We start from the raw sequence: 18,055 nt of genomic DNA, 5'->3' as shown, positions 1-18,055 counted from the left end.
ACCTGAAAGAATGGGTGGCAAACTGTGCTTGCACAAGTGAATCTATATTGGCTCGATTTCCTTAATGAATGAATAAAGCAAGTCTGTCACAGAAAATAAGTCCATGGCTGCCTTTGCTCCTGCTGCCACCAGTCACAACCGTTGAGCTGTCACCAAAAGTCAGAGTTTTAAGAACACTGCCACTGTAAGTCTGGGTTTTCCCAATACTTCAGACTTCCCAGATGAAAGAGGTATTGATATTAAATGATTTCCTAAGAGAGGTAGCCAAGTACCAGTGGATCTATGCAATCTGACCTAACACGTTTTGAGCGTGCCGTTTTGCAAATCCACACACGGTTTTTAAAAGGCTAGAGCTGGAGAACTTACTCGGTGCGTCAGGGTGTTTGCTATACAAGTGTGAGAACCCAACTTTGAATCTGTAACACTCGCTCACAGGAAAACCTGTGTATGGCTGCACAGCACCTGTAACCCCAGCGCTGGGATCACTGGGGCTTGCCGGCTGCCAACCTGGATTCAGGTTCAATGAGAGGCCTTGTCACAAGGGAATGATGTAGGGTGTGGTAGAAGACAGCAGACACTCAGTATCCTCCTCTGACCCTGTAAAGAATGCTGTAAAGAATGATCATGTCCAGGGACTGAGCCACTACCCAAAGACTATACATGGACTGACCCTGGGCTCCAACCTCATAGGTAGCAATGAGTAGCCTAGTAAGAGCACCGGTGGAAGGGGAAGCCCTTGGTCCTGCCACGACTGAACCCCCAGTGAACGTGATTGTTGTGGGGAGGGCAGTAATTGGGGGAGGATGGGGAGGGGAACACCCAGAGAGAAGGGGAGGGGGAGGGGTTAGAGGGATGTTGGCCCGGAAACCGGGAAAGGGAATAACAATCGAAATATAAATAAGAAACCCAAGTTAATAAAGATGAAAAAAAATGATCGTGTACTCTCTCTCTCTCTCTCTCTCTCTCTCTCTCTCTCTCTCTCTCTCTCTCTCACACACACACACACACACACACACACACGAAATACCAAAAAATTAGAGGGAAAGTATGTGGAGAGAGAACAAAAAGAAACCTCAAACACATGATATAGTGATGGATTTTCGTACAGGGATTGTAAAAGTTCATTCAAGAGACCTCAGGTTTCTCATGGAGTTTGCTGGGAGACGCCCCCTCTGCTCTAGCATTTACTTTGCTACCAAGCTAAAAGGGGTGACTCTCATGGCCTCCCAGTAGATGCTGAAAGAACTTCTGACAAAATTCACTACATCGTTACGACTCTCACTAGCTATATATGCGTTGTGGAATCCTTTTAGCCATAATGAAGAATAAAATTATGTCACTCGCAGGAAAAATGGACGCTACTAGAGATCATCCTGTTAGATGAATTAGGCCATTCTTGGGAAGATAAATGCATTTTCTCTTATTTGTGGTTCCTAGATTTTTATAGCACTGCATGCAAGCGTGTGTGCGTGTGTGTGTGTGTGTGTGTGTGTGTGTGTGTGTGTGTGTGTGTATGACAGGAAAGCAGAAATGAAACTCTAGGGGAGGGGAGAGAAGACAAACAGCAAAGTGTGGAGAGACAGGAGACAGACAACCGAGTGTACAAATGTGCTCACCAATGTGTGCTTGCAAGAGTCCTTATATAACCCAGAGCCATGCACCGTGCACATATGCACAGTGAAAATGTTTTAAGGGTATTTTTAAAACTGTCCACGAGCTACTAGAAGCTAACGTCTCTAATCTGATTAAAGAAACCTAAAAAGAAATGCAGTCAACATATTTAAAATATGCTGTCTGTACTCACCATTCCCACGCATGCTCACACTAAAGATCTTAGCCAGTGCAGTAAGATTTTTTAAAAAGAGAAATAAAAGACGTACCATTTGAAGGGAGAGTTAGAAGTGTACCCTATTGGCAACATGATTATTTACTTTAAAAAAAGGCAAGGAATCTACAAAATCGTTTAGAGTTCGGAGTGTTCCAATAGGTTGTCAGTAATAAGATTAATACAAAAAACTGAGTTGTGTTCCTGTACGTTAGCAGTAAAAGTTTAAAACGGTGCCTCTTGGGCTGATCAGATGGCACAGCGGGTAAAGCACTTGCTATACACACACAGGACCTGAATTACAATCCTCGGAACTCATTCCAAGCCGGACGCGGTAACATGCACTTGGAATGAATCTCCTCACCCCTGCTCTGAGATGGAAGGTGGATGAAAGCTCGTGAGCTCGCATGGTGGACACAGTGGGAAACCACGAAGAGACCCTGTCTCAGACAAGGTGGAAGATGAGGGCTGACACCGCAGGTTGTGCACGTGTGAGCCACACACATGATCTTGTGCACATGCATGTATCACACACACACACATGACCATGTGTATCGTTCACTGAACAAGCACACACACGTGTGTATTTTTTAAGGCACTGTTCTTGGTGTGGTGGCACACCTGTAATCTTAGGACACCGGAGGAAGCAGCAGCAGGATTGTGGGTTTAAGGCCAGCCTGAACTACATGGCAAAGCTGTCTGAAAACAAAATAAAAATGGTCCGTATTTTGGTTTGTGTGTGAAGTGTGATTGAATGTTTGTCTGCCAGATGGGGATGTATTTGGGGAGATTGTAAGACTTTTGAGAGGGCTAACTGAAAGGAAGTGGGTCTTGGGAGACAGGCCTTGAGATGTATACTCCAGTGGGCATCCTGCCCTGTGTCAGCTGACTGCCAGCATACTGTTACCAGCTACCACAACCACACACACACACACACACACACACACACACACACACCACACCACACCACACACCACATACACACACCATACACACAACCATCACACACATACACCACCATGCAAACACCACACACACACATCACCACTACACATATCACACATACACCACCACCATCACACACACATCACCACACACCACACACACACACACAGACACACACACACACACATCACCACACACCACACACGCACACCAAAAACCCCAAACCCATACCACACACACACACACACACCACACCACACACCACACACACACACTACCACCATACATACAACCATCACACACACACCACACCACATACACACACATACAACCATCACACACACACCACACAAACACCACACACACACCTACCACCACCACCACACACAACATACACACTCACCACCACCATCACATACACCATCACCACACACACACACACACCACACCACACCACATACACACCATATACACAACCATCACACACACACCACCACACAAATACCACCACACACACACACACACCACCACCACCATCACAAACAGCACACACATACCACACACATACCACACATACACACCACACACCACTACCATCATCCCTTCTCTGCCACAACGGACTAAATCCTGTCAAATTTTGGGCTGAATTAAATCTCACGCACACCTCCGGTTGCTTTTGGTCAGATGTCTGCTCACAGCATTGAGGAAGTAACTCATGCAGTATCTGAGACAATAGCACCAAATACAAAATGGAGAAGTACAAATCAAATGCTATCAAATACATATGTCGAACACGACAGAGCATTAATTAAAGAAATCAAACTCTCTAGAAACAAAGATAACATATGTGGTTTGCGGAGTGGGAGATTTAGTACTGTTAATTTGTTAATTACTTCCAAATTGATCTGTAAATTCGATGCATTGGTGTGAAGTACAAATTTATTTTTAAAGATTTATTATTTATTTATTTATTATACTATTATTTATTATTTGCTTATCTCTCTGTGTCTGCCCCCAACTTATTCTCTGTGTGTCTGTCTGTCTCTCTGTCTGTGTCTGTCATTATATATAACGATGTGTCCTAACTCTCTCATGTGTGAGGGGGGTGTGAGTGCGGGTTTGTGTATGCAAGCATTCAGGTGCTTAAAGGCTCAAGAACAGAATTTGGAGCCCCTGGAACTGGAGCTGGGGGCGTTGGGAGCTGTCCAATGTGGGTGCTCTGATCCTCTGGAAGAGCCAAGATAGTTCCAACTGGGAAGACATTTGCGCAGCCCCTGGATTCCCTTTGTATATCGTCAAGATGTTTCCAAAATGTGTGTGAAGATGTTAAAAAAAAAAAAAGACAAGCCTAAATTACTTTGAGAGAGAGAGAGAGAGAGAGAGAGAGAGAGAGAGAGAAAGAGAGAGCAAGAGAGAACTGACAAAGTTTTACGTCCTGCAGTGTCTCTCTCTCAGTGACACGTGACTCCATGGAGCTCAGTCCTGCCTACATGCTTTACATTTCACCAATCAGAATGGCCTGAGAGAAACCACGATGGTTTGAATAAGAATCATCCCCCTACAGGCTAATATATATTTGAATATTTGATCCCTGGATGGTGGAACTCTGGGGGAAGAATTAGGAGGCATGGCCTTGTTGGAGGTTTCCAAATCCTATGGCATTCTCAATAACTCTTGGGAAGCAGAGGCAGGTGGATCTCTGAGTTGAAAACCAGCCTGGTCTACAGAGCAAGTTTCTAGACAACCAGGACTATGCATAGAAACCCTGCTTGGGAGGGGGAAAGGAACCAGACGCATATCAGACAAGAGCTACAGGGACATCTACCATAATACGTGTTTCCCATGAGTGGCCCACGTAGTCACAGCTCAGACGCTTAGCATCTGAGTCATCCTCCAGAGGAAGACATATCCCAGAAAAGGCACATTGTAACTACCCACAGCCGGTCGTGGAGCCCTGTCAGGACATGGTGAGAATTTGCCGCCACTCTTCTGAGACAGAGATAAAGACTAATTTTTTAATCCTAAGTATCTCTCACATTGGATCATTGCCGCTGTTTCTAGCCTAGCCCAACATTGGCCCAGAACCTCCATAGCTCCTCACTTATGCTCTGTGCACCAGGGAATTGATCTGACCCCAGCAGCCCCAGGTCCCACTCCTGTCTGCTTGACCTCCCACTACACCTTTCAAGGGGTCAAAGATTTACCATCACTATTGGAACAAAGCTTGGGTCCTCTTAAAATCTATCAAACTGGCATGGTCTGGCTCCTGCTGTACCTCAAATCTCATACCCTTTGCACCACAAGGCTCTTCTTCACCTCACGTGCCCAGCCACCACAGGGCTGCTGTCCTTTTTCTTCTATCTCTGAACCGCTGGCACCCACGTTGACCTGAATTCCTCTTTACACTCGAGGTCTTTTTTTTTCTTTTCTTTTTTTTTTTTCCGGAGCTGGGGACCGAACCCAGGGCCTTGCACTTGCTAGGCAAGAGCTCTACCACTGAACTAAATCCCCAACCCCTACACTCTAGGTCTTATCTCAGTTTGTATCCATTCATCTGAGGTTTTCTTCCCCTTCATGTCCAAGAAAGGACCCTCGGTTGCTTAATTTCTTAAGTTGGGATGATTATTTCCCTTTAACATTATGCAATCATCCTTTGGTTATGATACTTTGATCCATACGGTCTTTTCATTGCGTCTGTTGTTAATCAAGACTATAAGACTACATGACATCAGGGCCTTTGGGTTTTGCTAAGTGTTGAAACTGTAGCATCTCACACAGTAGCTGCATCGCGGGGGGTCCCCAAATATTTACTAACAATTAGACGCAGTAGTGTTTTATGCAAATTAGCTGTGTGTAATGATGTCAGCACTATTTGTAATGCTGTTGTATTCAAAACAACTCAAAAACGGCACAGCAGTAGGCTCCATTACATATGACATATCATGTTGCATCCATACAGTGGAATATTGCACAGCCATTTAAGTCTTCTTCGGATACAGAAAGATCCCTGAAATCTATATGTGAATACAGCAGTGCACAGGTGAGCATGCTCAGTAATTTAGCAGCCTATCAAAGACGACAGTAAATAATACATGGTGAACTGTTTTCACAACATCAAAACACGGATCGAATGTTTGCACAAGAAACTCATCACCATGGCTGGCTGGCTGTGGGGCGGGTGACAACTGGGGAGCAAATGTCAGAGAGGGAGATCCTCTGCTGATGCCGCACGAATGTGTTGTCTCTTTGCAATTCAATTAACATACTTTTTCAAAGTGCTCCTGCCCAGAAGTTATTAAATGCTGCTGAACAGAAGAAAACATAAACGGTTACTTATCCATTCCCATCCCTCCAGTGTTCTGTGGTGGTTTGTACACACTTGGCCCAGCGAGCGGCACTATTAGGAGGTGTGGCCTTGTCGGAGTAGGTGTGTCACTGTGGGCGTGGGCTTTAAAACCTTCATCCCAGCTGCCTGGAAGCCAGTCTTCTCTTAACAGCCTTCAGATGAAGATGTAGAACTCTCAGTTCCCCCTGCACCTTGCGTGCCTAGATGCTGCCATGTTCCTTCCTTGATGATAACAGACAGAACCTCTGAACCTGTAAGTCAGCCACAATTAAATGTTGTCCTTATAAGAGTTGCCTTGGTTGTGGTGTCTGTTCGCAGCAGTGAAAGCTTGACTGATATATATATATTCTTATCAATCAAGAAAAGTTGGGATTAGCAGTCACCAGTCCCGGCAGGCCTTAGGAGTTACCTGGTGGGTGGGGGTGGGGTAACAGGAAGCTTTATTGAGGTGTGTGTGTGTGTGTGTGTGTGAGAGAGAGAGAGAGAGAGAGAGAGAGAGAGAGAGAGAGAGAGAGGAGGAGAGAGAGAGAGAATGTGTGTGAATTTGAGCATGAAGGCACTCAGTTCCCTGGAGTTGGGGTTGCAGGTGCCTTCCAAGCCTCACATGGATGCTGGATGCTGGGAACTGAGCTCTGGTCCTCTGCAGGAAGAGTATGTGCTCTTAACCACTGAGCCATCTTCTCCAGCCCCAGACAGGTATTTTTTGTAATTTGTAAAAACGCACTGTTGAAAGACTTTGAAACAACTACAGTCATGATAGACCCCAGACTGCTTCTCATGGTTTAAAGTGCATCGGACATACACTCCAGCACAGCAGTCTTTGCTTCTGTGGGTCTCACATTCTAGCTGAGCAAACTTCAGCTCCAAGAAATGGAAGGACCTGCCCAAGGTCATCCTTCCTGACACAGAGCCGTCCAGATTTGATGAAGAGTTTACATTCCTTCTGAAGCAGCCTAGGGTGAGACGGCTCCTTCCCCACGCCAAACAAGGATAGGAGACCGACCGTGGGGGCAGCCTGACCTTCACAGGTTTTATTTTAAACCCATGACATTTTATGACAGACTGATGTAAGTCGGGCCAGGCTAGGTCTTGGTCCTAGGGGATGGTACTGGCAGAAAAGGGAAAATGTCCAACTTCTGTTTTGACTGTTGCACTCACCCAAGCAGGGGGGGGAAAGAGAAAGGAAAAATGTTCTTGGCTGGAGTGCAGAGAATCCTGCCAGTAGAGTCTGATTGCCAGAGACGTCCCCTCAAGCCCCATTAACACCATGACACCAGTGGAGAGGAGCTGAACACTTAGTGACACTCCGGATGTCTTGGCAACTTTTGAAAGCAAGATTGTGTCTCTAGGAACTAAGGAGTGGATGTGGTATTTAAAAATCTAAGTACTTGGAAGAAACCAGAGGGAGGGAAGGTTTTGCTCCTTCAGATGGAGTTGAACGGCACCCTGGGTGTGCTGCACAAAAGCATCCCCATGCAAGGTTTCCCGACTGTCCCTTCCCTTAATGTCCAGATCACCTTGGTCCTTCATGACTGGAGTCTAGGTCACCCGAACAGGCTGCAAGGAAGCTTGGAGAGCAAGAGCATCAACAGCAAGATGCTTGCTACACATCTATGCTACACATAAGACACTGAGAATGACAAAGGCCAGGGCCACTCACTCTCCGAACATGGGAGGGATTAGTGGGTTCTCATTCACAAAAGCCTCCCCAGTCCAGCATTAATTCCTACTTGGAGGACAGGTGACCTAGACAACAATTCTGAACTGCCAGGAGGTTGTGGGAAAACAGGTACCATGTCTGAGATCATAGGCAAGCTCATCCCAGGAAGACAAGACAACTAGAGGCTTGCCTGCCCATGGAAAAGGTGCCTGTTGTGCTAGCCTTCTTTTCAGTTTGTGTTTGTTGTTTGCTCTGTGGTTTGTTTAGGAAGGAAGGAAGAAAGTGCCAGTTCCTGAAACTCTTCGTCCACACAACCATTTGAATCACTCCACAGTACAGAGAAAGACTCAAGGTTCACAGTAGAATTTTTAAAAGTAAATATATTGATTCTAAGTTAAATATTGTGTGTGTTTATTCCTCTCTCTCTCTCCCTGCCTCTGTTTGTGTGTGTGTGTGTGTGTGTGTGTGTGTGTGTGTGTGTGTGTGTGTGTGTGTGTGTGCGTGCACTCCCATGTATGGTTTTCTTGTGAAGGTCTAAAGATGGCCTTCAGGTATTAGGTCTTACCTAACCTCATTTGTAAACCCCATTTGAGACAGGGTTTATCTTCACTGACTATGCCAGACAAACTGACTGAAGAGTTTGTAAAATTTACCCTGTCTCTGCCTCCTGTCTCCCAGTAGGAGTGTGCTGGGATTAGATAGCTACACTGCTGTGTCTGGCTTTTGTGTGGGTTCTGAGGGTCCTGACTCAGGCCGTTAGGTTTGTATGATATTGAGATGAATTACCCCATGTGGTATAAAGCAGAGATTTATCAACCTATGTGTTGCCCTAAGATTTTTTTTATGCCTCTTTGAGAAAGGATGACTGCAACCCCTATGTAGACACACAAACTGAGCGTCTTCCAGGCACCCCCCCATCCAACACAGACTGATAAATGACCAGAAGTAAAGGGAGTCACCCTATATATTTGTTTGGGGTGAATTCAGACTGTGGAAGCATATGAATATATTAAAATCCTATCAGGGGAACCAGACCTAAGAACTCATTAAACACACCAGACAAAAGCAAAAGGTTTTACCAGAGTATAACCTACTTGTACATCGAGGATCAACAACCAGAGAACTCCCCAATCTCCCTGGAGCTTCAGCTCCACTGGGGACCCCTCTGTTAACTCAGCCAACACAACTGCCTGCCTGTCCACCCATTCACCCATGTGAACCTGGACCTGAAACAGCCCATGCTGGGTTTTGTCTCCTTCCACAAATCAGAGTCATTTAGGTCGAGGGAACCTTTGTTGAGAAGATGCCACCAACAGACAAGTCTGTGAGGTATTCCCTTGGCTTGTGATTGATGAAGGAGGGCCAGCCCACTGTGGCGGGGGGCGGGAGGGGGTGCCATCCCTGGCTGAGCAGGTGGTTGTGATGGTAAAAGAAATGAGGCTGAGGAAAACATAGGAAACACAACGATGAACACTGTTCTGCCACTGTGGCCTCTGCTGCAGTCCCTGCCCCGAGGTTCCTGCCCGACTTCTCTTCGTGATGGCCTGTAAGTTGTAAGATGAAATAAACGCTTTCTCCTCCAAGTTGTGTTGGGTCCTGGTCTTTACTAAAGCAATGGAAACTAAATCAGGATACTGCAGCTTCCTGCGCTCAGACCCAGACTTTCACCAAACAGCTCAACTCTACAGTCCTGCTCTCAAATCTGACTTCAGCTGTTCTGGCTTATAGCTTTATCAGCCTAGACTCTCGCAGCCGACTTCTGATGCTTTCCACGCTCTTTAACCCGTGTTCCTTCTATAAACAACATGTATGCATGTATACCTACTGTGTGTGGTGTTTATTATCTGATCATCCGTCAAGTTGCTATCGTTGAAACCTCTGGATGGTGAGAATTTATTCCTATGCAACAAACTGTTGATGTTGTAGAAAGAAACAAACGTTCCTTTAGGCCTCCCACTAGCAGGCACACAATATGCAGCAGTGCTTTTACCCACTCAGCCAGCTTCCCCAGTCCTTAGGTCAAAATGTTAAAAGAATTAACAGCTAGGGACCATGGCACATGCCTTTGACTCTAGCACTTAGGATGCTGACCTGGGAGGACTGGGAATTTGAGACTAGCTTGACCTAGTCCAAGACCAGCCTTGGAATCCACATCATGAGACTCTGATACATGCGTGCACACACACACACACACACACACACACACACACACACACATACACACACACATATGTATGTACACAGACACACTAGACAGACAGACAGACAGAAAGAAAGACAAATGGGTGAGTGGGTGAATGGATGAATAGATAAATGGATGGATGATGGATGTGATGGATGGGTAGACAGACAGATGGACAGACACTTTCATTGAGGTCAAAGAGGGCAGAGAATAATAATGGAATGAAGAAAAGGCTCTTGGGATTGTGAGTGCTCCGAATCAAACCTTAAAATTTACTAAATATCAGGTAGCATTCTGGAATGATTAACACACACACACACACACACACACACACACACACACACACACACACACCTCAGATTTACTCTTCCTCCATATGTCCAGCACCACCCTCCCACTCCATTATCTAAGAGGCCAGGGTCACTAAAGGGGAAAAGCACTCTCCCAAGAGCAGCATCTGACCAGCAGAAATAGAGCTGCCTTCACACTGAAGCTATTCTGTGTGGCCTTGTGGTTCTATCCTCTCCCGTTTTCAATGCTGGAAAGTCTAATTCCAAACAAATGTTAATAGCTTCATCATGTGAGCAAAAGGCTCATAAGTTATGCAGCTGAAGAGTTTTAAGGCTGAGCCCCTTAAGCTTTTGTGGAGTAATATCTGATCTCTTAACACAAATCCATTGCTGTTGTGGATCACAAACATATGCAAAGCTCCCACAAAGTAAACCAAAACTAAACTAATCACGTTCCTGAGAGAGTAGGTGACTGGAGTTTGGGATTCTGAGGCTTGAGTGCATCTTATGTAACATCTGTGAAGTAGGGAACAATAAAAAATATGAAGGGAGAATCAGGAACTGGGAGGTGGCTCCATGGGTAAAAGAGCTTGCTGCATAAACACAAGGACCTGAGTTCAAATCTCCACTACCCATGTAAGAAGTGTGAGAAGCATACTCATCCCTAACTCCCAGTGCAGGGGGTGTGGGGGAAGAGATAGGAAGATATTTCAGGCTTGATGACTGCCAGTCTGTAGGTTGATGTCACTATGCAGGTGAAGGCAGACAAGATAAAATGAGACCTGTCATTGGATGAGGAGGAAGGGAGGTGGGAACAGAGATTTTAGAAGGGAGGGATAAGACAAGAGAGGAGCTGAGAGAACATGGCGGCAGATATTAAGATTCTTTTCTGCACATAGATACAGGTTGTTGTGACTGGTTTTAAGGGATGGGTGTGCACAGGATTTTGTGCTGTCTGGATGGGCAAATTATATCTTATCAGTTGGATCAGAGGTTACTGTGTGATGTGTTCTTTCATGCGGCAACTTAATTGAGTTCAAGAAAAATGTATGGTGGTGGGATGCACTGGGCCCACCACAGAATTGGGATGTGTATACCGGGTATGGTAGCAACCCACCAAGGGAGCTGTGAGTGAGGGCGGGTGGCTTGGCAGGGTGCCTCACTGGACCAGCTTGAGGACTGCTCAGGTCAGAAAGTACTTGGGGTCAGCGTAGAGCAGATGAGATAAATTATCGCTAGTTTCAACGGCCTACCAGAGCTGGAATTAGTGAGGGAGCGACCGCAGGGTCTGTGCAAAAACTGAATTACATGCCCCTTTTTATTATTTACTGCAACTCCAGTCTACTTCCAGGTTCAATAAAAGATACTGCCCAAGAGTGTATGTGCACTCACATGTGCGCACGCACGCATACATACACACACACACACACACACACACACACACACACACAGGAAACCAGGACTAGAGACAGCTCAGTTGGTAAAAGCTAGGCATTATGGCACACCCCTCTAATTCCAGCATGGTAGAAGCAAAGCTGGCAGGGACACCTGGGCCTTCATGACCAGTCAGCCTGGCCTGCTAGGTGAGTTCCACATCGGTAAAAGACCCATGTCTCAAAATACAAAAGAGCGGAGTGGGTGGCCTGAATGAGCATGGCCCCCACAAGCTCATGTTCCCAGCGGGTAGAACTGTCTAAGAAGGATTGAGAGGTGTGGCTTTGTTGGAGAAAGTATATCAAGAGGGGTGTGCTTTGAGATTCCAAAAGCCTGGTACCATTTCCAGTTCTCTCCGTCTCCTGCTTTGGGATCAAGATACCTCTCAGCTCTTCCTACCACCATGCCTTTGCCTTGCCCATTATGAACGCTATCTCTCTAGAACCATAAGCTTAATTAAACACTGTCCTGGTCACAGTGTTTTAGCACAGCGATAGGAAAGTAACTAATATCGGGCCAGTAATCTTCTAGCCTCCTTGTATCCCCGCCCACACAGGCAAGTGCACCAGCACATACCTACGTCTGTACTCACAGAGAGGAGGGGAAGAGGAGAAAACAGAGCAGTTTCTCAGGACTGTGCTGCAACAAAACACGGGTTGATGAGCCTAAGGAGACTCTCAGAAAGCATGGGGGGAAAGCAAGACGACGCTAGACTGCTGTCCACAAGGCAGAACTATGGCAGGAAGCTCACAGTGTGGAAAGTCTGATGAGTAACTTCGTTTGTCTGGATAGCCTTGCCCATCACAGGCGCAGCTTCTCTGTGAGAGTAAGAGAATGGCTCTTGAGGCCAGGGATCCCCGAGCTGAAGATGATAAAGTTTATAGGAACAAGACACTTCCCTAGGCTAAGCCACCAGACAAGACGGCATGCCTCCACGCATGGGCAGAAAGAATGGAGCCACAGGGTACATGCAAGGCAACTCTTTAAACCATAAATGAGGCCACTGTTTGATCTGATATCCGTATTGATATCTGATATCTGTCTTCAGATATTGGTCACTTCACTTCAAATCTACTTTGTATAGACGACAGGGAGTGATGGGCCGGCAGCCCACAGTCCTGTCTTGACTGAATCTCATCAGGGTCATCATGGTACCGCCAATGTTTGAAAAAAACGACAATTCCTAAAAGTTCCCCTTCACTGGCATTTGGCTCAGATTGGGAGATCCCTTTATATTTCCATACTCAGAGTAATCTTAACCCTTTCTTACTACAGCCACTTGAGGTACCCCGTGAGCTTTAAAGGGAGTATCACTTTAAAAATCATGGAGTAGGGGTGGAGTGGAGGCCCAGCAGTTGAGAGCACTTTCTGCTCTTCCAGAGGAAGAGGTTTGATTGCCAGGACGTAATGATGGCCCAAAAACATCCAAAAACTCCAGTTCCAGGGAATCAAACACCCTCTTTGTGATGGTTTGTAAATGCTTGGCCAGGGAGTGGCACTATTAGGAGGTGTGGCCTTGTTGGAGTAGGTGTGTCACTGTGGGCGTGGTCTTAGGACCCTCATGCTAGCTGCCTGGAAGTCAGTCTTCCACTAGCAGCCTTCAGATGAAGATGTAGAACTCTCGGCTCCTCCTGCACCATGCCTGCCTGCATGTTGCCATGATCCCACCTTGATGATACTGGACCAAACCTCTGAACCTGTAAGCCAGCCCCAATTAAATGTTGTCCTTTATAAGACTTGCATTAATCATGCTGTCTGTTCACAGCAGTAAAACCCTTACTAAGACATCTTCTAACCTCCTCAGTATGTATTGCGTACATACATACATCCAAGAAAAATCCTCACACATACAAAACAAATCTAAAAATCAAATTTTTTAAAGCATGGAATATTAGCTCTGAGAGTTCTTTTATTCATTTCCTTTACTTCCAAGAAAATTCCTTAAATGAGTGGTTCTCAACCTCCCTACGGCTGTGACCCTTTGACACAGTTCCTCATGTTACGGTAACCCCAACCATAAAATTATGTTGTTGCTACCTCATTACTGTAATTTTGCTACTGTTATGAATCATAACGTAAACATCTGACATATAAGATATCTGATATGCAACCCCTGTGAAATGGTCGTTAGACACCCCCACACGTAGGTTGAGAACTACTGCCTTACAGCTTCAGACTGTCAGTCACAAGAATAGTCATAATGGCTTACAGACATTGAAAACTCTTAAGCACTATGCCAAGAGTTTAAATCAAATACAATATGGCTTTGACTTTTGTCTCTGTTTTGAAGAAGGGGAACCTGAAACGTGTGTGCCTTCTTCCCATCTCATTCCTGCTTTGTGAAGAACTCCATATTAAGCACTAACTCTTGGGCATCCAAAGCCTGTGAGCAGATTGGCTTGTGGCTAACAGGAAGCAGACAAGGAGTATAGGAACAAGTCACAGCAGGATACAGTCCCAAAGGCACACCCCAAGTGATTTATTTCCTCTAGGTAGATGGATCTTCCGAAACTTCCATAGCCTCCCACCCTGGTTGGGTACCAAGGTTGAAACAGAGAGGAAGGAGAACATATCAAATTCTAACTGGAACACTTAGGTTATGACACTCGCCTTTTTCCAACTTCTATTTCTAACAAGCACTTTACCCTTGAGCATGCAATAATGTCCACCAGTATTTGCACTGCACTTGCTCTGTGCCAAGTTGGGAGAGAGACAGGAGGACACCTAATTTGGAAGTGCATTCTTGACGCCTTCGATCATGCTACGGTATCTTCATAGACAATATGACTACACTATTGTTTTCACCAAGTCGCAGACTGTAGCCAGTTCTTACCCTGTTGTCTTCCTGGATCTCCCAGTCACTGGAGAATGTAGTCAGCTGCTGCCCTTGGGAACAGTTAGCGAACTGGAAGAGGCTGGAAAACATCCTTCTGTTCTCCTGCGTGTCTGGAAAGATGGCGTCTTGGAAATTGACTCCGTGTGGCAAGAGATTGTAGTTTTCATCCATCCTAAGGGGGAAGGGTCAAAGCAGAAATGTAGGTGAGCCCACGGGAGATGGGCCAGCTTCAGTTTGGTTTACAAAGGACAGAGATGGTCTCATTAATGTCACCATGAATTCCGGCGTGGTCCTCAGGAAGGGACCTCTACCATTAACATTTCTCATTGCTTTCCACTTTGCACTGCTTGAATCTAGCTTAAGGTTTTCTAAAGAAAGGAGTCTAGACAAGAGGGAAGGGAGATGTGTGCATGCCTGTCTACTTCCCATGTGTCATAGTGCCCCTTGCTTCCTGGTGAGCAGGCAGCAGTTGTAATGTGGCCTGGATTCAAGTCTCACTGCTACACCATGGTCAGGACATGGAACAAATTTCTTCTTTAAGCACCATCATCTCCCCGTCTGCTATGAGAAGACTGTGGTGGAATATACGGTCTTGCTAATATCACGGGGATTACATTGGAAAACTGTAAATGGGACCCAGAGGGTAAGAGCACTTCCTGATCAAGGGTGAGGACCCAAGGTCAAATCTATAGCACCCCCGTAAAAAGCCAGCCATGGATGTGCATGCCAGTAACACCAACACGGGGACAGGAACAGGCAGGTCGCAAGAGCCTGCTAGCCCAGGCTAGCCCAAACAGCAAGTTTCCAAGTGAATGAAAAACCCTGTCTCAAGGCAAGAAGATGGAGATCGATAGAGGACGATTCCAGTGTATTCCTCTGGCCTCTGCATGTGCACATACTCCAGTGCATGACCACATACACACATAACACACATCCAACACACACAAGGATAATGAAGAACTTGGCACAGAGCGAATGCAGTCCAAATATTGGCAAACATTTTGATATGCTCAAGTGTAAAATGCCGATTAGAAATAGAAAGGAAAAAAAAGAGGTGAGAATTAGAACCTAAGGGTTGCAGTTTGAATTTGAGATGTTCCCCTTCCTCTCTGTTTCAACCTTGATACCCAACTAGGGTGGGACATTTCAGGAGGTTGGATCTACCCGGAGGAAATAAATCACATGGTGTATGCTTTGGGGGCTAGATCCTGCTCTGGCCCCTTCCTCTATTCCTTCTCTACTTCCTGTTTGCCACGAGGTGAAGAGCCACTGCCTCAGTGCACAGGGCCACACAGCCATGGAACGAGGCAAAATAACCCCTCCCTCCTTTCCACTGAGCAGTCACAGGTCGTGAACAGGAGGCAGAGCAAGGCCAGTCCAGAGGAGGAATGCTTTGTGTGCAGTTATTAGCCCACTTCAAGGCAAGACAGTCAGCTCTGTGAAAAGGCAGTCTGTCACAGCATTGTGTGACTTTCTGCCAACAGATCATCGCAAAAGAAGAAAACATTGGCTGGCCGCTGCACGCACGGTCACTGGACCATGCTGTGATTAAAGAATTAAATAATAAGCAAAAGCCCAACGCTGTCTGCTCTTTTCTTGAGCTTCCATTCAGCGGTGTCAGTTGTTTTATAGCTGGGCTTTCAGTGTTTCCCCTAAATAAAAACACGAGAAGGCCGCCCAACTCAGACTTCTCCGTTTCAAGCAAAGGCACGCGCACAGTTCTGGCTGACTTTATTTAGAAACTATAGTTTCCAGACAATTACAGAAAAGAAGAAGAGAAGAGAAATCAACCTAATCTGGCTAAGAAGCTCAAGCCAACAGAAAGCAGAGCGCGCGCTCTAAACTTAGCCTTCAATGGAAAACACATGTGGTCTTGAGCCTACGGGTCCCCTCCAGCGTCGCTTACCATTCCGTTCTCAAGAGACTTCAAAAATGAACCTGCAGCCCGCGGTCAGAATCATTCCCAAGAACCTTGGTGCTGTTCTACAACTGGTAAGACTGAGACTCTTACCCATCATCATAAAACTTTGGGTTGAATCACTGACCGTCTTAAAACTTGGCTAAAACCCCATGCCCGCCCCTCTCTTTCCGCTGTTCCAGACCCATCTTGATTGCATTAGAAGCAACCCACAAGCTTGGGTATCCACCTGCTGTTTTCTACCTGTGGTCTAGGTCGAATGCAGTAGGCAATAAAAATGAACTGAATTTGGGAGGGACAGATGGGTTTGCTGTTGATCATAGGCCAACCTCAGTGGAACGCGTCACAAGATTGGTGGTGTCTACATAGCCTGTTGCCCCTCTGCACTCTTCAACGCATTGTGACCCGGGGTCTGTACCTTTCGCGTTAGCAGGCTCCCTGTAAAGCTCTGCTGAGTTGAATCACGGGGCAGCAGGTACAAGAGAGACAAGACAGCGCGTGGAGGGGGAGTGGGAGGGGCGTGGGGGCAGGGCTGCTTTCTGCCATTGAGGTGGGTAAGAAAGGAGAGCGTGAGTACATTTAACCACAGGACTTCCCCAGCTGCTTTCCGCGAGCTTCTCTCACCATTTCCTTCTCACTTTTATGCAGATGAGAAATAGTGGAGGGGAGGAGCGTGAGAGTGGACTCTGAGAGAACTGGCTCGAAAACTTACACTCCAGAAGTTCAAAGCCAGAAAGGATCCCAACAGCTGTTTGCAAAGGGCATCTTTCTCAAAACGTCAAATGGGTGATTGGAAAGCAATTTGATAGGTGCGTGTGGGTAGCATGAGCGTGTGATCCCAGCGTTGCCTTTAACCCCCATCTGTGCATATAACTCCAAAAGCATCGCTGTATCTTAAACATTTTTAATCAGGGGTGGTCAGGATCTTCATAAAGGACAGAACAAGGAGAAAATTAAAAAAGCCTAAGGCATGTTTTAGTTTGGGGGGGGGGGGAGCGGGCCCCCAGGAGCGCTCATGACCCGCCGATGGTGACAGGCTCACCTTACAAAGAAGAAATAGGAGTAGTCCTGGACCACGGTGTGGGAGTGGCAGGAGAAGTAGCCCAGACCTGTCAGGTTGAGCCGGGAGCCGGCGGGCACCTCCAGCATACTGCCCCACGCCTGGTCACACAGCATCTCCACCTCCGCGGAGTAGAAGAGCCCTCCCTCTCCAGCTTGGTACTGCCACGGCAGGTAGTTGTAGAGGCCGGGCACCTCGGGGTGCAGCGCCAGCACCTTGGCATACACGATGGTCTCGGCCAGCTCGGCGCGGCAGCCTTCGCTCAGGGGTCTCCACTCCGACGGCAGCTGGCAGGCGCGCGCGGGCGCCGGGGAGGCGGCGAGGCAGAGCGCGGCGAGCAGCAGCGGGAGCGGCATGCCGGCTGCTACGCTCTAGCCGGGGCGCATGGCCCGCCGGGTGCCGGGGGCAGCGAGGAGCCGGGAGCCCGCAGCGCCTGTCCGGGAACCGCGGCCTGGGCGCTCGGCTGCACGCGCTCGGGAGAGCTGGGTGCGCGGCTAGCTCTACCGCCGGGATCACCATGCCCCCGGTCTTCGCCCCGCCACGCTTAAAAGGGTCGAGA

The 18,055-nt window shown here is 47.0% G+C and overlaps 1 protein-coding gene across 1 annotated transcript in view; it reads right to left on the bottom strand.

Moving 5' to 3' along the window:
- Ccdc3 (coiled-coil domain containing 3) overlaps positions 1–17,852 on the bottom strand; it is a 97,265-nt gene extending 79,413 nt beyond the window's left edge. The window contains exons 1-2 of the mRNA XM_032884667.1: positions 17,479–17,852; positions 14,516–14,690 (exon numbers count right to left, since the gene is read on the bottom strand). Coding sequence (XP_032740558.1) covers positions 14,516–14,690; positions 17,479–17,852 — 549 coding nt within the window. The remainder of the gene's footprint in view (positions 1–14,515; positions 14,691–17,478) is intronic.
- Between the last annotated feature and the right edge of the window lie 203 nt (positions 17,853–18,055).

This window comes from Rattus rattus, chromosome 14, assembly GCF_011064425.1.
Source record: "Rattus rattus isolate New Zealand chromosome 14, Rrattus_CSIRO_v1, whole genome shotgun sequence".
NCBI classification, from domain to species: domain Eukaryota; kingdom Metazoa; phylum Chordata; class Mammalia; order Rodentia; family Muridae; genus Rattus; species Rattus rattus.
Note: the sequence above shows the minus strand (reverse complement) of the source record. Positions and strands in the feature narration are given on the sequence as shown.